The 18,948-nt window shown below is 53.5% G+C and overlaps 1 protein-coding gene across 11 annotated transcripts in view; it reads left to right on the plus strand.

Moving 5' to 3' along the window:
- The window catches only part of MYO18A (myosin XVIIIA), a 93,604-nt gene that overhangs the window by 29,779 nt on the left and 44,877 nt on the right, over positions 1–18,948 (plus strand). Inside the window, exons 3-5 of one of the 11 annotated variants that reach the window (XM_073235085.1) lie at positions 14,242–14,931; positions 16,799–16,876; positions 18,083–18,226. The exons of 4 other annotated variants lie outside the window; for them this stretch is intronic. In XM_073235085.1, coding sequence (XP_073091186.1) covers positions 14,242–14,931; positions 16,799–16,876; positions 18,083–18,226 — 912 coding nt within the window. Of the gene's footprint in view, positions 1–4,547; positions 4,617–14,241; positions 14,932–16,798; positions 16,877–18,082; positions 18,227–18,948 lie in introns of those variants that run through there. 6 more of the 11 variants (XM_037008386.2, XM_073235081.1, XM_073235082.1 and 3 more) reach the window with 6 other exon arrangements.

Below are 18,948 nucleotides of genomic sequence, written 5' to 3' on the forward strand. Positions count from 1 at the left end.
CACTGTGTCCATCTTGAGGTATTACACATCAGGGCTTAGTGGAATATGCAAATGCTTCCTTTACTCCCCAGAGCCTCCTGTCGAACTACCCCCAGCTCTGCGCAGCCACTCTGCCTGACCCAGTGCCAGAACCAGAGCCAAGGGCCTTTCACTCTCCCCACACCAACATAGGACAGCAGAGAAGGTGAAGGTGTTACTCTATCTGCCTATCCCTTTGTTCCCTATTCCGTTCCACCCACCATATGATACACGTGCCTTTCAGATTCATTAGTTAAATCCAGTGGATATTTATTGAATACCTGCTAAATGTCTAGTGCCGAGGAGTGGGATGGGATCTAAAAGCAGTAGAGAATGGTCCCTGCTCTCCAGCGAAAGAAGACACAAACAGATTGCCATTCAAAACATAGTTTATGCTGTGTAGTCGTGGCATATACACATTTAACTTCAATGAACTCCACTATATAGTTGTGTAAGAAATTATATTACTGTAGCCTAAAATTGTAAACAGTTATTTTATGTATTTTATTATATGCTGTATGTGACTGTATACATTATGCTTTTGTCAGATGTAAGGAATAGAATATACAAAACCATGTGTACTATATACTTGATGAGAAATTTAAGGGATTTTCAAAAGTAATTTTGACTATATTATGCCTTAGCCTTACATGCTGACTTTAGACTGTAACACAATGTGGTATGTGACTCCACATTTCTAGCAGAGCCCCATATCGAGTATGATCAAGAACCACCATATGTATGTGATGATATTTAGGTATTATATGGTGAGTGCTGTGATTTTTAATAATTTAATCACTGTCTGTAATTTGCCAGGCCTAATGCCAGGTACATCACATGTACTATTTTTAAAAATTGTCACAACAACCCATAAGGCGGGTATATTGTTATGGGGCAAAAGAGTGGAAACTCTAAGAAGTCAGTAACTTCCACTTAGGTCAGACAGCAAGCAAGAAGCCAAGCTGGGATTCAGACCCAGGCATGTCTGACTGTGAGCGGATGCTCTTTGCACCACATTACTGCGCCGGCCTTGGGCTTCAGCCTTCAGGGAAGGCTTCATAAAGAAGGTGGGACTCAAGGTGGGACCTAGGGAGATGGCAGGGTTGAGCAAGGTGCAGAGGAATTCATAGGTAAAGGCCCTGGTGGTATGAGGGCAGGGAACCCTGAGAAGCCTGCCTGAGAGGGTGAGAGTAAGGTGTGCTGGGGCGGAGAAGAAGGCAGGTAGAAAAACAGAGGTGATACCGGAGGAGGAGCCAGGTTACGGCAGTCCCTGGAGGCAGGCCATGGGGCCTGGGGGCGGTCTGGCTGGCTGTGGCAGTGCCTGCGTGGTCCCTTGGAGCTGTAGGTTAGGCTTACTGAAGACGCGGGCTGGGCCCCCAGACGGCACCAACCTTGGAGCAGCAGAGGGACCATGTGAGGCTGAGCGGGTTGCCAGGGCCTCTGGTTTCCTGTCTGAATGACAAAGGGAAATGAAACTGCTTTGTGATGAGCTCCATTAGTAACACAGATCATCTCAGAGACAGAAGTGACTGGATCTAGTCACCCGAATAGAGAAGAGGAGTGGGTGGATGCGTGGTTACTCATAATTCACAGCAAGACCTTGCAGAAAAAGTGACACCACAGTCACCCAGAAGTCATCTTCCAGAGCACTGCTGAATGGCAGGTGGGCCTAGAACGCTCTGGAGCAGCCAAAATAGAGGACACCGAGTCTGCCTGAGAAACCCAGGCCCTTTCCTCTCAGGAGAGCCTGCAGGCTGGCTGATCTCCCACTGGTTCTGCTTGGGACTCTGTTCTGTTGGCCTTGATTATCTGGCTTTCTAGCCTTGGCAGAAATGGCATATTAGAAGGAAGCAAGACTGCTGGGGACAGGCATGCAGACAGGCAGAGCGACAGCCGATGGCCTGACAGGAGTAGGGGACAAAAGAATTAAAGAGCAGATGTACAGACACAAAGGGCATCTGGCCTTCCTAACATGGGCCTAGAGCGAGATTTCAGGCTGACTGCAGTGCCTAGGTCGGGGCTGGTGCCCCTTGAGAGTGGCTTGGGGGCCGGTGGGGCAGAAGCCCAGCTGGGAAGCCACGCTTGTCACCCTGGGGTGATGTGCCCTTCAGCACAGGATGGAATGGATTGGGCTCAAGAGGGGAAGCTGAGTTGAGATGAGTTCAGAGTGTTTTCCTTCCTTCTATAAAATGTTTATTTTTATGATTGCAAATAGTAAAAGAATTTACAAAACTACTTAAAATAGAAGATATTTTGTCCCTTTAAGGGGATAGGCCTCAGTTACCCAGAAACCTTGTTTATGATGCCTCTCTTTTCCCACTAATGAACACACATAATAATAGTTCAAACTATTGAAAACTTCTTTTTTCTATAAGTTTATTAAAAACTCATGGCTGGACAGTGTTCTTAGAGTTTTGCAAGCACTAATTCATTTAGCCCCAACTATTGTTTTCCCATTTCACCGGTGAAGAAATTGAAGCAGAGGATTAAATTGTACAGCTCACTACGTGGAAGAACCAAGACTGAACCAGGTGGTCTGGCTCTGGAAAGTCTCACTCCTAACCATGACACACCATGAATAATTCCTTTAAAGCAGTGGTTCCCAGAATCACCTAGAGGGCTGGTTGAAACACAGATATGGGTAAGGCTCTATATACAGAGTTTCTGATTCAGCAGGGCTGGGGGCCCCTAGAATCAGCATTTCTAACTAGTTCATAAGTGATGCAGATGCTGTTGGTCGGGGGACCACACTGTACAGCCAAAGCCCCCTCACTCACCAAGATTCCACCAATCTCACACTAATGTTGTAAAAGAGTCAGTGCAGGCACAGTCCTCATTCCCAGATGCAGGCCATTTGAGTCGCCTGCCTGTGGTCACACAGCTAAATCATCCATCCATTCATTGACTCACTCATTGATTTTACAGATGGGAACCTCTGCACTAGGCCTTTTGCTGGCCTTGGAGTTGAGCAGTTCTCAGCCTTGGCTATATGTAAAAATCACCTGTGGGAGCTTTTAAAAAATCCCAGTGCCTAGGCTTCCCTCCCAGAGCAATTAAATCAGAAACTGGGGGGAAGGAGTGGGATCTAGGCATCAGTATTTTTTTAGTCCCACCGGGGATTTCAGTGTGCCGCTGAGGTTGATGACTAGTATGTCAAGAAGGCACTGGGGACGTGAAGACCTGTGACATGGCCCATGCCCCAGAAGGGCCAGGCAATCTCCCAGGGAAGACACACCACTCCTTAGAGAGCCCCACGTCTTAATGGCCAGGTATGGCTGTGCTTGTACAGTGTGTGGTAGGCAGGAGGCAGAGCTGGGCTTTGGTCCTCTGGAGCAGTGTTCGCCACCTTCTCCCAGAGAAAGTGGTACCGTTTACAGGAGCCCCTGGGCTCGGAGGACTGGCCGGGTGACAGGCCTCAGGTCTCCACCCTGCTCGGGCACTGCCAGAGACAGCTCTGCTCCTGGGCTTCTGAGCTCCACACCCCCAGCCCACCCTTTTTTTTTCCCTGGAGAACAAGGGAGAGGCAATGACTATTTCCTTTTATCTACAGAGCTGACAGTTTCAGCAAAAGCTGCTTTTGGCTCCTTCTCATCTGCTCCCAGCTCCCATTTCAGCCTCCTAGGTCCCCAGCCCTGGTCTGGGTGTTTTATGGTGCTTACTGAAGGGTGGGGGCCAGGGTTTCCCTTCATGAGGAACACTGGTGTTTTACCAGCAGCCCTTGTTCATTGGCCAGACACCCACAATTTCCTCTGCCTGCAGGGCCACGGCCCCCCTTCCACACCCTGCCTGCCACACCCTGCTCTGTGCCCAGGCAGTGGCTGGCTGTGTTGGGGAGAGGGATGTGCAGACAGAGTGCAGGTTCCTCCACACAGGTCCCCAGTGTAATTATTATATCAAAGCAGGTGGGCCTTGGACTGATCATGTGGGTCTCCTGCTCCTGCGAGACTTTACAGGCTGGTGGTGTGGCTGCTTTTGGGTGCAGTGTGCCTTCGCCCTATGTGTTGTACTAGGTGTGACGCTAGTGGTTATCTTGGTCTCTGCTGCAGTAATCAGATGGCTGGGGTGAGCCTGTGATTTGTGTGCACTGTGACTGAGTGTTCATGCGTGATGAGGTATGTGTGTGTGTGTGTGTGTGTGTGCATGTACATAAACGTGCATGTGCTTGTCTTAGTCCTGGCCTGTGGGGCCGGGGGCTGCAGGTCTCAAATTCCTCTGCTATTTTTAGGGGCCATATCAGCTCAGCTGTCTGGCAGGCCGGGTGTGTGTCAGTAGGAAAGTCCTACCCTCCCTGTCCCTTGTCCTTGCCCCTAACCCTCAAACATACATGTCCCCCACCTCATGCCCTTACTCTAAGGGCCACCTCCTTTCCCATCCAGGCGCTGTGTCACCCTCGCCCCTCCAGCCTGCCTGGGCCCGCAGTCCTCCAGGCCCCTCACTGTGACTGGCTCCGGCCAGGGTTGGGTAGCTCCTGACGGGCGGGGCCTGGGAGAGGGAGGGGAATGGGGCGGGGCTGCAGCCCATGCTATTTTGAGCGGCTAACGGAGCAGCATTGGAGAGGAGACTCCTTGCTCTGGGCTGCTCCAGGCCAGGCCATGCGGGTGAGTGTCCCTCTGACCCCCCACCCCGGAAATGTCCCTGGCTCCTCGTGCTGTTTCCTCATTTAGGAAAGGAGGGGCCCTTTGTTATTTCCCCAGATGTAGCTGAAGTAGGTGGGGGGAGGGTGGGGCTGCCTTGGGGTTCCCTCTGAGCCTCCTGGTTGGGAGGGAGTTACCCAGCCACCCCTACCCCACCCCCACCTCAAGCCCCTTAGAGGCTAGGCTCAGGGCCTCCTGGCCTGTGTCCTGACTGTGGGAGCTTTGGAGGGAGCACCATCTTGTAAACGTCAGTGTCCTGGGACTGCATCAGCCTCCCCACAGGCCGTGACACGCCTTCCCCATGAGCGCTCAGGCCTTCGCTCCTCGGAGCACTACTTCTATCCAAAGCCTGGAACCCCAGCAGCAACCGGGAAGTCTTGTCCCCTGCTTTGTGTTGCCAGTGTTGCCCTCCACCCCCTTTCCTCCTGGTGGACAAGAGGCTTGATTCTTGGCGTTGCCAGGGATTCCCCCCTTTCGTTGTCCCCAAGAGTGGACTCAGCAGGGCCTCCTCCATTTCTGTGGATCCACACTTGGAAGGGGCACAGATGGCATCTTGGGGATGCCCTGACTGACTGTGGTCTCTTTTTAGTACAGATTACTCCAGAGGAGTAAGTTCTTTAAAAAAAAGCAAGTGAGGAGAGACATAGCTTCCTCCTAGTACCCGCTACTCCCCTGCACCACCCCTCCCGGCCACCAAGGGTCAGTCAGGTCTTCAGTTGTGTCAGCAGTTGGCAGCGCGTGTGGGCTGGCCTGGTGTGGGGGTGTATCAGGAGCCTGAGATGTGCTCGTGAGCATTCCTGTCTCCCTATGCCCAAGGACTTCCCCACCCAGCCTCCAAACTAGCACCAGCGCTGAGGTGTGTGTGGGCAGGCTGGGGGTGGAGCCGGAGAGACCCCCAACCCCAGGCCCCACCCCCACCCCGTACTGGGTCACAGATTTGGGGCCATGCATGCTGAGGGCCAGGCAGGTGGCAGAGTGCCCTGGAGAGGAGCAGTGGGTATCCCCAGGGACAGGAGGCCTCCTGCAGGTCAGCCGTTGGAGGAGGAGCTGCTCTTTTCTGCAACTGCAGCAGCAGCAGGAAGCCAGTCCAGCACACCTGCTTCCTCCAGGCTGGCCTGTGTGGCCGTGACCGCAGGGGCTTGGCTGCTCTGCTGTGCCTTGGGTGGGGGCAGGGCTGTCACTGGGACTGGTCCAAAGGGCCAGAGCATCCCAGCAAGCTCTTCTCCCCTCCTCCGGCTGGCAGCACGGCCTTCAGGCCACTTCCGGCAGATCTGCTGTTCCTCCCAAGCAGCTCCGTGTAAAGCTTCCCCGGGTCATAGGTGGGGGGGCAGGTCATCTCTGGAAACCCCTGCTCTCTACCCAGGCCATTGTTCTGGTGGATAATGTTGTGGGAGGCCCACAGTGCCGGGGAGCTAGGACATGGGGCAGGGCTTGTCTCATCCCTTCAAGTGGGCCTTGGAGCTTCTTGCAGAGGACAACTGGATGTGAGCCCTAATTTGCCACTTGCTGCTATTTTGCAGCACTGGTGCCAGTTTTGAGGCTGGAGTGGGGAAGTCCTTGGGCACAGAGAGATACATATGACTCCAACAAGTCATTTCTGAGCCGCCTTTTGCTCATTAGTAAAGTAGGAATCACACTAGTATCTATTTCAGAGGGATGTTGTGAGGAGTGAATGAGAGACTGCACGTAAAGCATTCAGCACAGCACCCTTCATGCGTGCTTAGTGAAGTTAGCTCTGTTACTGGTACTACTGTTATTTCTTCCCCACACCTTCCTCTTCCCCCGGTCTTTAGATAGGTTGGTGCTAGGTTGGGACTGGTAAGGAGATTTGTCTGGGAGCCACCCCCTATGCCTTGGAATGGGAAGGGGAAGAGGGGTTGCCACACCTCTTTGTTCAAATGAGAAGCCCAGTGTGTGCATGAGTGTTGGCAGAGGGGAGAGTGCCGAGCTCCCGGCCGCAGGCGGTGGGATCATTCTTCCTCTGGGCACTCTCTCTCAGGGCCACCTGGCGTCCTTGGGGGCTCAGACATCTGGCACAGACACTTGGGCCTGGAGGCATTTGTTTGTCCAGGCTGGGCATTCCCCTCCTGCCGCATGGTTAGTGGGTGGAAGGTCTGGTGATCCCACATTCCCTCCTGAGAGGGGCACAGGGGATGATAAGCTGGCGGCCCGTGGTCCTTGCCGGAAATGCCAACAGTGAAACCCAGCCTGGCCCAGTCCCCTGAATGCTGGAAATCTTCCTGGGCTGAGTGTAGATGGGTCCCTCCACACATTCTTGGATTTCTCCTGTTTGAGAACAAATGCTTTTAGCTGTTATCTTCTCTGCTTTTTCTTCTTTATTGACTATTTAGCCATCTTCCTAATAGAAATAAATAGTAAGTAACAAATATATAACAAAATAAGTACCAAGTGTCCCTGTTGTATCTAATTCACACAGTTTATAAGATTATTATGTCACTGTTTGCATACAACTTAGGTTCTAGTTTTTGATTTATGTTATTTGAGAAGGAGTTTTTCATGTGGTTCCATTGTCCGCATATTTGTGAGTCTAAATGGCACCTTACAGGACATTGTGTAGAAGTACCACGGTGGACCTAACCCCTCCCTAACCCCAGGCTTTTGGGTTGTTTCCAATTTGAGCTGTCGTACACAGTGCATCTTTAAAGTCTTTGCAGGAGTTTGTGGGTTTTTTTCTTCTTCTTTCTTTCTTTAAATCAGTTCATTGCTTATACATTCCTGAAGATGGGATGACTTAGGCCAGAGGATGATGCATTTTATGGCTACTGTTGCTCCACAAATAGCTACTAAACAATATCAGAGTGCCCCTGCCCTCCCCTCAACCCCAAGACATTGAGTTTACTATCTATTTGTTGCTAAGTGTAGAGAGTGTACCTAGGTGGCAAGTGTTATTCTCCATAGTTTACAGTTGAGGGAAGAGAGAAGGTGGAAATAAGATGTTCACCAAAGATCTGTGTTGCAGCATGGCCAAACGTTTGAAGTGCCCACCATGCGATGGGTACATAGAGCCCTGCCTGTGGGGAAATCATAGTCTAGGGAATGATACAGACACATGAGCAGCCCCCCAGCATCCATCCTTGTGGTGACCCCCAGTGCTGCCACTTGCTGGCTGTGGGGCTCTCGGCAAGGTGTGTATGCCCTCTGATTTCCTTACTGGAAAATGTATTGGTAGGAGGGTTAAATGAGGAGACATTATGAAGTGACTACTGCTGTGCCTGGCTCATAGTATCTCTTGCTTTCTCTCAAGAGAAGAGGCCAGAAGTGCCAGTGATGGGGCAGATGGTCAGGGCCTCCAAGAGCGCCTGAGTCATGGTGGAGTCTGTCTTTGCACGTCCAGAGACTTGACTTGGGCACGTTGAGCACTAGTAAACACCACGCTCAGTCAGTGCTTTAGCTTGATCCAGACTTCTTGACCCTTGACCCTGACACGGCATAGTCACCAGAGCTGGCTACTAAGGATGACTCAGGCCCTCTGACCCTGCCTAACACAGCAGAAAAGGTGGGCCTCTTGGGAGCAGCACAGGCTTTGCAGTCAGAGGGTCTTGGGTTCGAATCCCAGCTCTGTGACTTAATCTCTTTCTGAGTCATCTTCCTCATCTGAAAGCTGAGAATAATAATTCCCATGTCATGAAGCTGTTGTAAGATTTATATTTGAATATGTGTGTTAATACTTTTATAGGGCTGATCTTACTGAAGGTGTTCTATATTCAGTAGTTAGCAATGTTGGAAATGACTAAAATCTCTAGGGAAGATTTATTGACTATTTAGCCATCTTTCTAATAGAAATAAATAGTAAGTAACAAATATATAACAAAATAACAAAAAGCATCATGCTGCACAGAGCCCTTCATTCCCAGCTCTGGCTGTGACCGTAGTGGAGACATTGCCACCATCTGTAGGGCTGAGTTCCTTACCTGTTCTGTATCCGATGAAGTCAGGTTATCCTTCATCCCAAGCAAATCTTAGTTAAAATCTAGTGAGAAGGAGAGAGGAGAAATATCCAGGCAGTTCTGTGCAAAAGCTGCAGAGAGAATTTCTCTGGGGAGGACTCCACATTTGTGTTCACAGTGCCGCTCCTAAACTGGCGGGAGGAGCAGGCCCTGGTGTGAGCGGCCCTGCATCCTCACTACCCAGGGCAAATAGGCTCCACCCTGCACTGGTAGAAAAATTTGAATAGGAGTTCAAAGAACAAATGAGTTAATTAATTGAACAAAAAACTTCAAGTCTAGCATATGAACTGGATAATAAAATAGAAAAGTTAACACAGGCAAATTATAATTTTAAAATTATCTAATTTTTCACTGTTAATTCACAATAAGCAGTAATAAAAATGAGCAAGTTCTTAAACTCCACTGAATGGATTCTTTGGACGAAGTCTCTCCCTGAGCTGAGGCTGCTTCTGCCTGTTTCTAAGCCTCGGACAGGGCTGCTCTGCAGTTCGCAGGCCTCCTGCCCCTCTCAGGTGATGGTGTGCCGCTGCAGTTCTGGAGAAGCTTCCTCAAGGCCCTCCGAGGCCACAGGTCTGCAACCCCTGGTTCACAGACCCCCAGGGTACCAGCATGGAAAGGACTTTAGCCATCCTCTAATCTAGACTTAGCCATCCCCTAATTCTGCAGAGAGGCCCAGATGGGTAAAGTGGCTTATGCAGGAGCACACAGCTTCCAAGGGCAGAAAGGCCTACACTCTGTACCCCACCTTGCCTTCTCTTTCCTCTAACATTTTATTCCTTTCTTCTCTTACATTTTGAGCTGTGTAATCCTTCACTCCCTCTTTCCTTTCCCCTGTTGCCCACAGTGTTTGTCACAGCAAATCCTGACTTTTAGGAAGACTCCGAGTCCCTGAGGGACCCTGCCCCCTGTTTCTTCTTTGACCCAGGGTGCAGGCTATCTTCGGCACTATGGCCTTTTCATCAAGGTTCGCCTTCTGGGAGCAAAAGGAAAGTTGGGTTTCGAAATCTTTATTCTTTTCTGATGTGCTTGGCATGGTGTGTGCTGCAAGAGACTGGCTTGTGATGGAGCTTTGGAAGCTAGAGCTGGATTGGGGCCTGTGTGTGTGGAGTTGGGGCTGGGGAGCAGGACCAAGGGGCCAGTGAGCTCCCTGTTCTGTCTGGATGGGCTCCTGCACTGAGTCATGCTCCTCCCCTGGGCTGCCTTCTGTCCCCCGGTGGCCCTCCAAGTTAACCCCTCCACACCCTTCCCATCTGCTGCCCCAGCTCCCCCCTGGGAACATGAGCTGCTGTGGAGGGACCACTGGGGATGGCTTTGGCTCTGTGGGCTCTGGAACTGGCCCTCCCAAGTCTAGGGTCTGTGGTGGGTAAGGGGAGAAGGAGGTAAGAGTTGGGAGCCAGGCTAGTAGGCCGCCTGGGTCCGGAGGGTGTTTCAGGCTGCAGACCTGGGTGTGCCTTTGTGCTGTACACAGTCCCCAGCTGGGCAATGACCTATAACAGACAGAGCCCTTGGGGGCGGGGGGACAGTGAGTCAGCCTCAGGCTAAATCCAGAGCTGAGCTCAGAGCTGGGCCTAGTGTCCCAGACATGTCGGGGGTTAGCCAGTGCTTCCCTCAATGCCTCAGCACTTGGGCAAGACGCCTGGGGCCCCAAGCTCAAACCACCTGAAGGAGGACAGATTTGGAGCTGGTGAAGAACACGGAGTGTACTTGGAATCCGGGTCATCCCTGTGCCCTAACTAACAGCACTGCATGCAGGAATTAGTGTCTGTGTGGTTTGTGAGCACTAGCTGTTCTCTAACCTGGGTGCCTGGGAGCTAAAGCATGGCATGGTCCCTGGGGCTGTGGGGTGGGGTGGCGTGGGGGCATTGGTTGGGGACAGCAGGCGCAAGCCTAGACTCTGCCACTCCTCTTCCTTCCCTTTCCACCAGCCCCTCCTTCCCTTTCTCTGCTCCATTCCCAATTTTTTAAGTAGTGGTAACATCCACTCTAATGAATAATTGCCATTTTTGTTCTGTCTGTGGCTTTGAAGCTTGAGCCCAATGAAAATAGCTCCATGCACAAGAGGCAGCTTTAAAATCACCACAGCCATCGTGTCAGTGCCCCAGGCACTGAGAATTAGAGCTCAAAACAGCTGTGAGCCCTGGTTACAAGTGGAGAGTCCCCTGAGGTGGATAATTAATGATTCTGGACCATTTTCTGAGGGTCTCTTTCTTTAGGGATCAAGGACTCCTTCCCGTGCTCCTACCCCATTGTGCCAGGAAGGAAAGGCCTTCTGAGGATAGGGGTGCTCGCAGACCTGTCTTTTTCCCATGCTCCTAAATGGGGAGAAAAGAGACAAAATCCACTAGGGGTCTGAGCTTTTGGAGGGAGAGATGCTAGTGAGGGGGAAGAGAGGGCTCCTTCAGACTTGAGATCTGGCCCCCAGGGTCTGTTCTGAGCCCGTCTCCAAATGCACAGAACCGTCAGAGCACCCACATTGTCCTTTTCCAGATCCTTGGTGGTGGCTGCTACTTCCCCAGCTCTGCTCTTCTCCTCTGACTCAGACCAGCTAGTTCCTGGGCTGAGCACAAGCCCCTGGCAGAGCAGCCAGAGCTCAGGCATCTTTCCTTCCTCCACACCCACCCCTCGGCTGGCAGTCTTGTGGGTCTGAGATTGGGAAAATATCTGGCCTCCTGAATCTCTGCCTCTGCCCCATTTCCTGCCTCCAGCCAGAGCTCAACCATCTGGCTGGGAAAGCCCACAGGCTCTGGGCTGGGGGAAAATCATAGGGACCTAGAGGCAAGCCAGAGCCAGCCTGGTAGGGGCTGCTGTCCGCCCTGGCCCAGCAGCCCCCACACATGGGGTTATCCCCTCCTCCTTAGTCACTGGGTCAGGGGACTCTGTTTGGACCACTTCTTGCCTAAGTTGGGAATGACTCTTGAGTTTAGCATGAGTTGAATTATCTCTTTATCCACCCTGTGACTGAGGCTGTGATGTCACTCTTGTGGGTGGACCTCTTTAGACAGCCCAAGTGGGCCATGTGGCTGGTCACTGAGGGCAGGGCTACGTGGCTTTCACCCCTGAGGAGCCTCTTCATTCTTGAGGTTGTCACAGAACAATCTTGCCCCCAGGATAGGCTATCTGTTGCTCATGTTTCTAGTCCCAGGACCCCTGAGCACATAGGAACGCTGCCTCCTAGGGAGAGACAGTCCCCTTTGGTGGTGTTTTCTTCTGCTTTCAGTGCTGAGTCTCCCCGCCCTGACCAGCCAGTGACTTCTTTGTCTGCTCCCCCAGGTTAAAGAGGAGGACAAAACTCTGCTGAAGCCTGGCCCTCCTGGCAAGGAGGAAGGGGCTGTAAGTGTTCCTCCGAGACCACTGAGTGTGTGTGGGGGGGGCATGTCCGCCAGCCCTGGCCTGGTGTGTGAGGCAGTTGCATGGAGCAGACAGGGGGCAGGCGTGGCAGGATGCCCTTTCCTGTGGGGTGGCTACAGGGAGTGCCGGCGAAGAGGCAGAGAGCGTGGCATGTGTGGAGGAGATGGGAACGAACGCACTTTGGGGACCTCCCTGTAAGCCTGCTCTTCAGTCCCAACTTTAGTTCTGGTTTCCTGAATCCTTTGGTACTAGAGAGGCTTAGGTGGGCAAACTCTTAGATCAGGGAGCACCAAATGAGAGCTCAGCTGTTGGGACTCTTCATCCTGCTCTGAGTGGCACAAGACAAGGGCAGGAAGGATTTCACCACAGCTGCTGCTGTCTTTTTCCGAGACTTGTCAGCTGCTTGGTGTGGGTGACCTGGAGGCAGGCTCCGGCTGCCCAGCGCCCCCTGCTCTCATTGTGCCTTAGGATAGAGACTCTGAATAAAGCTGGACTCTTATGGCAAGAGAGGGAATATGCTTCCAGAACTGCCTGGTATAGTTAGGAGAGGGCTGCTGTTGGCACAGGAGGCAGGTATGCCTAAGGCCTCTGGGTGGAGCTGGGTCATAAAACAGATCGTACTTCCCAGACGCTGCCTGACCCAGCTCCCCCCACTTCCTTGGATGGAGATTTGGTTAGCCAGGCACTGTGGCTTCCACCTGATCTGTAAATAATCCTGCAAGACTAGCCTGCAGTTCACAGGGATGTGTTCAAGGTATGTGTGGGAGAAGCCTTGAAGTGTCCCAGAGATTTTATAAAAATTACACATAAAGTGCTTTGAAGAGCTCCTGACACATAATGAGCACTGTATAAGTGTTAGCGGTATCTGCCATCCCTGTGTCACCAGCATTGGCATCGTTTTCAGTGGGAGGATGGGAGGAAAGCCAGAAAGCCAGAAGAGAGAAGGGGAGGGAGCAGGACCCTGCAGCTGGAGCCGCTAGCCAGCTCTGCAGTGCCCTGCCACGCCAGTGAGCACTCTGGGTTTAAGAGGTTGGGGAAGAAGCACCTTCCAGCCCTCCCCTCCCACTCCTGCAGCAGGGCCATCCTGCAGCGGAGGCCTGTACTGAGGTTACTTGGCTCAGCTTCACTCAGGACATGGGGCAACCTCTCCACATGACAGGCAGCCCCTCACAGAGCCCAGTGCCCAGGTACCTAGACCCAAGGTCATCATTTGGGGGAACGAGAACTCCAGCACAGCTCATTAATGGCAGGGCATTGCCTGAGCAGCAAGGAGCTCCCAGGTTAACCTTGCTCGCCCCCCAGGCAGTGTGGCTGGCTTTGCAGGAAACTGCTCCACCACTAGCCAGTTTGGCCTTCCCAGTGGCAGTCCCTTGGGACCACAGACAGCTGCCACCAGTGTTGGGGGAAGGATGGGTGCACCAGTCAGAGTGTGCCAGCATCCTCCAGTCAGCTCCTGGGTGCTCAGAGGCTGAGAGGCTGTCTGAACCAGGGCCCCAGCTCTAGGGCAGAGTGGAGCTGCTGGCTCTTAGGTGCTTAACCCCAGCTGCCTCTGCTTCCTCCCATTATTCATCAGACACACTCTGGGAGTAGGAGGTCTCCAGCCCATGAGAGGTTTGCAAGAGAAAAACTACAAAGAGACTGTCAGGAAGCAGGCTGAAGTAGAAGCTTCCTGGGCCAGCACTGGGTTTCCACAGCCCTTGAGAGTACGGGAGAAAGGTGGACAGTGGCCGTGGACCGGAGGAGTAGGGAGAGGGGAGGCTTGGCGTGTCTTGGGCCCAGGAGTTGCCTCTTGACTTTTGTTTCACTGGGATGGGCAGGCTCCATCTGAATGTCCAGAAAACAGGGTGATAGAAGGACCAGGAACCGCAAAGCTAGAGAGTTCCAGAGTTCAGCTTAGGCCTGGTGGTAGGACTGATGGCAGAAATTGGTTGTTTGACCTCCCCATGTTCCATCTCTGCTGTTCCGGATGCTGGATCAGGGCTGCCCTGACATAGAGCCAGTAACCCCAGGGCACCTCATTGCCTCCAGACACTCTGCACTGGCATCTCATAGCCCCCGGCTATGCTTGTGGGAGAGGAGTCAAAGGCTTGGGTGTAATTGTCCTATCTGGAATACAGATCAAGGGCTTCCTGCCCAGGCTCTCAAGGCCATGCAGTCTGGAATGGATGAATAGGTGTGCCCCAAGGCTAGGCGTAGGCTCCTGCCTTTTACTGGGCAGGTGGGCAGGGATGCAGGGCTGATGCTAATGTCTACTTGTGTTTGTGTGACTGTAGCTAGAGGGCAGCTCGAAGGACGGCAGTGGCCCATCTAGGAATCCTCAGCCTTCCTCCAGCCCAGTACCCTCAGAGACCTCCCAGAGAGCCAAGAGCCCCGTGCCCACACTTGCCATGAACGGGCTGGGGACTGCCCCAGCAGAAGGCCCAAGCGAGGAGGCCCAGGGCCTTTCCCGGAAGAGGGTGACGAATGCAGTGAGGAAGGTGGTAAGCAAGGTGCTCCCTGGCGAGGAGCCAGGGGGCGCCAGGGAGCCCCTGAGCAGAGGGGTCAGATCCCCTGAGTACCCACCTCGAGGCAAGAGGGGAGAAAAGACAGCCCCTGGGCCCAAGCTGCCTCCCCCTCCCCCTCCCACTGCTCCACTGAAGCCTGAAATAAAGAAGGAGGCAGCCAAGGATGAGCTCTCTGTGGGCCTGCGGAGCCTGATGTCCCGGGCCAGAGGCAAGGACCACAAGCCCCGTGGCAGACAGTCCTCTGGGAAGGGGGAGAAGCCCTCCAGCCTGGAGCCGGGCTCCTTGGGGAAACCAGGCTCCCCAGAGGTGGTGGGCTCCTCAGCCAAGCCTGAACCCCCAGAGAAGCAGTGTTCCCCAGTCCCACCAGAAGAGCTGGAGGACCCAGGCTCTGCTGGCCTGAAGTTGGACCTCACTGGATTGCAGCAGTGCAAGGAACCAGCCCCCGACGGGCAGCAGGAGGTACCTGAGTGTGTCACTAACCTCCCATGCCCCTCACCACCCTTGCTTAAGGGCCAGGCACCCTCACAGCCGGCTTCCCCAAGTCTCCTCCACAAGCCCGCATGACTCAGAAGCTCGGCCCAGCCGTGCACGGATAGCAGGGCTGCATGGCTTCCTTCACCAAATGCCGGAGCCTTCGGCAGCCTGTGCTCCGGGATGGGACCTGCTAACCAGCACACTGCTGTTGTTGGACGTTTTTTGTGTGGGAGTCGGGACCTGGACCCCAGTGACATAGTGACAGCTTGAGGTTCTAGATCCCAAGTCAAGGATCAGTCTTAGCAGATATTGCTAGAAAGAATTTCTGGAGTTGGGTGCCCTGTGTTCACATCCCCTGCTACTCACTCACAGCGGGGATCTCAGCAGTGTCCCATCTCTGAGCCTTCATTTGTCAAGCGGGCATAATGCAGGTCTACCATCCCTTCTTGGAAGTCCCTGGGGCCAGAAGTAGTTGGGAAATCAGTAATTTTTTAATTTTAGAATATTGTACAGTATGCATAATGAGCAGCAACCTATAACCAAACACACTGATATTTCCACAGCAAAATCTATGCATGTTCATACTGTGAGGGGATAGGATATAAACAGGTTTTGCCACCAAAATAGTTGGGAAATCTTCCATTTGGGTGTTTTGGTTGGGGCGGGGGGAGGATTTAGGAATCGCAAATAAGGGATAGCACCTGCTTTGAAGGGTTGACCTGCAGATTAGAAGGGTTTCAGGCAATACATGCTCCACACTGGGGCCTGGGTGTGGAAGTGACCCTAAGAGAGAGTGCTGACAGTGATGCTGACAATAGTACTTAGTACTTAGCCCCTCAGTTCTGGCAGCAGCTGGGAGCAGGACTCCGGAGGAGCCCTGTGTCTGGGTAGCAAGTAAGCACAGTGGGCCCCCCTTTGGATCTGGGGCCCTGTCTGTCTACAAAGTGCCTCTGGGTGGGACAGAAGGCTGAGAGGCACAGGAAGGGCCAAGGACAGGGAGGGTCAGTCCAGCCCCTTCCCTTGGAAGCTTCCCCGTTTTGTGGCCCTTCCTGAGGCTCCCTGGGCTATGTGGGGTGGGGTGGGGTTGGGGGTACGTCAAGTTTCACCACTGCTCCTCTGCACTCATGCATGCTCCTCCTCGCCGGAAGGGGTGGGAGTCAGGGAAATGAGGGGGCAGGCCCAGCCGGAAGGCCTATCCTGTCTCCCAGGCCCTAGAGGTACCCCCTGACTGCTGCCTCCTGGGATTCCTAAGGCCCAGAACCTGCCTTGCTCCCCCTTCCATTCTTCTGGGCTTTGCAGAACTGAGAGAGGAGCAAGCTGAAGCTTTGCCCACCATCCCTGGCCTGCTCTGAATCAGGGAAGTGACCTCTTGGCACACAGGACTTGGCAGGGGCATTTTGGCCCAGCCGGCAGGGTTTGAGGCATACTGTCCCTGAGAAGAACCTGTAAGTAGCCGGGGAGCATCATATGTCTGTTCCTGGGCTGGCTGTCCTCTCCTCTGGCTCTCTGTTCCCCCTCCTCTCACTGGGGTGAAGTTGGGGGCTGAGACATGCCCTGACCTGGAGTTCAGCCACCTGTCACCTGGGCTTAGGGCAGGAGTCACAGGGGTTATGAGAAAACAGGGCCGTTCCAGTGCTGAAATGGGCAGGACGGTAGGAAGAAAATGCTCCCGAGCTCCTGGGCATCTGTTCTTTTTTTCTCATCTGATAGTTAAGAACCTCAAATTGATGCTTGGCTTGCCTCCCTGACCCTACTATACTTACCTACTGGTCCTGGTGGCTTCCTGGTGGAAGTTTAGCATGCTGTACTCCACTGTTCCCCAGGCTAGGACTAATAGTGGTTTAACCTCTAGGCGGAAGCTGACCCTGCGGTCCGGCTGAGCGCCACAGAGGAGGCCCACCGGCGGCTTGAGAGGATCTTCACAGCTTCTGTAATGCCACCTCTCATGTATGGTTCCCAGGCCCTGGCACTCCCCTCTCCTGAGGCTGGTGGCCAGACTGCATGTGTCTCTGGTGGTGGGGGGAGCACTGACTATGAAACGGTGGCTCCATGGTGGCCTGAGGGCCCTCACATGAGCTTCCCACTTGAAGAAATGGAGAAGGGCTCAGCAGAGAGTCTGAGCGCAGTGAGGCCTTGTTCCTCCAGGGAACCCAGAGCCCTGTGCCCGTGGAAGGGCGGCCCTTCCAGCTGAGAATCCAGCCCCTTTCTCTAGCCTCATTCTCTTGCCCTAGAGGAAGTGACTTGGTTGCAGGATCTGGTGGGTGGAGAGGCAGGGAGCTGGGACTCTCTTTTGATGGCCTGACTCTCCAGACCCAGGTGGGACCTGTTAACTCCTTGCCCATTTCTAACAGGCAAGGTCCAACCTGGCTGACTCCCCTTCCTCTCTAGAAAGGCCTTCAAGTAACCAGGCATAGACAGGTCAAGGCTGGCCACAGGGTCTGCCCACAGTCCCCTGGTTGTTGGGCAGTGGGCAGGCACATCTGGATGGGGTGGTGTGCCCACCTGGGAAGGGTGCAGTGGGGTTTGACGAAGGGGCCCGAGACTTGGGGCTGCTAGTAGTTTTGTTCTATGAGAGGCCCAAGGGTGGCAGCTCTGAAGGGAGCAGCACCCTTGGGTGTGAGTTTGGAGGCCAGGGACAGCTGCGTGCTTAGGTCTGGTGGCTACAGGGGAGCCAGGCTGGGAAATGCCCTGGAGATGAGGCTAGAGGCTCCCAGGGGCCCAGACCCTGGGTGGAGTGAGGTAGTCTGGCCTGGCAGACACTCAGAAGAGGAGCCCTATTCAGAACGGTCTGGATGGCCAGCCCCGGAGAGAGCAGCCAGAGGCCAAGGGGCACACGCCTGCCCAGGCCACAGGCAGTGACTTACCAGAGCATCTTCTCTGAGAAGTCTGATGGTAATAAGTGTCTCTTAACCAAGCTGGGTCTCCCTTTTTGGTCTGGCCTCTGCTTGACTGGGCATTGTTCACCTGCCCAGCCAGCTCCTCTGTCCTGGCGCTAAGCTCCTCTCACCTCCACCCCACACCTCGGACCGCTGGAGAGTGCCCAAGTGCTTGGCCCAGGGTGCTTGCTGAAGGGGCATGCCAGTGGTCTGCTTGTCTTCACCCTCTTCTCTCTCTCTCCTTTGCTTGCTGCGGGTAGCTGGACCCTGAGGCTGCCTCTCCTGCCCACAGCCAGGTAGGGTGCTCCTGCCCCACTCAGGAGCCCTCGGCTTCCTCCGGTGACAGCCTGCCACCCCTGGCCTGCACCTGGGCTGGTGTCTGTGCTCGGGCCTCGTGCTGGAGTGTAAGGCCTCTTTCCCCTTCCGGCTCCCCCCTGCTGTCTGGGGGGGATCTTGGGAAGAGGCAGTGCCAGGAGTTTGAGGTGGAACAGCTCTGTGTCAGGACCTTGGGGAATGCCTAGACTCAGTGTCACCACTCCAGTTTAGCGTCCACAGCACGTGGTTCTTAGCCACTGGAGCCCAAGGGCCTGGCTAGAGTTTTAGTTTCTATTGGTTTCAGTTCTGCTAACTGGGTAGAGAAAGCTGAGAAATCCCTTCCCCTCCCCGCCCCTGAAGCTGTGGCATTCTCTGTCTCCACCTGCTGGCCAACGTGGGAAGCCCATCTTCGGATTAACTAATGGAATGAGTTACAGGTCTTGACCCTTTGATGCTGCCTTCTTCATGGGCCTCAAAACAGCCTGACCCATAGAACATGTCCATTCAAGACAAAGTTTCACCTGTCTCACATTATTTAAAAAATATATGTATATTGTTATTTTGTATAAAGTTATGTTTCTTCAAATATAAAGAACCACCCTTTCTTTTTAAAAAATGTCTTCACTTAACAATTCAAAATGTTGACAGCCCCATGGGGATCCTCCTATTTGAAGCATAATGTCACTGCTCATGAGTCCCAGAGTCCGGGGATGACCAGGGTAGTCTAGCCTTCTCACTCTGTAACTGGAAAGGGCAGTTTGCCGTGGAGAGGGAGCTGTTTGGAGTAGAACCCAGATCTCTTTGTCTCTCA

This window comes from Manis javanica, chromosome 4 (assembly GCF_040802235.1).
Source record: "Manis javanica isolate MJ-LG chromosome 4, MJ_LKY, whole genome shotgun sequence".
Lineage (NCBI taxonomy): Eukaryota > Metazoa > Chordata > Mammalia > Pholidota > Manidae > Manis > Manis javanica.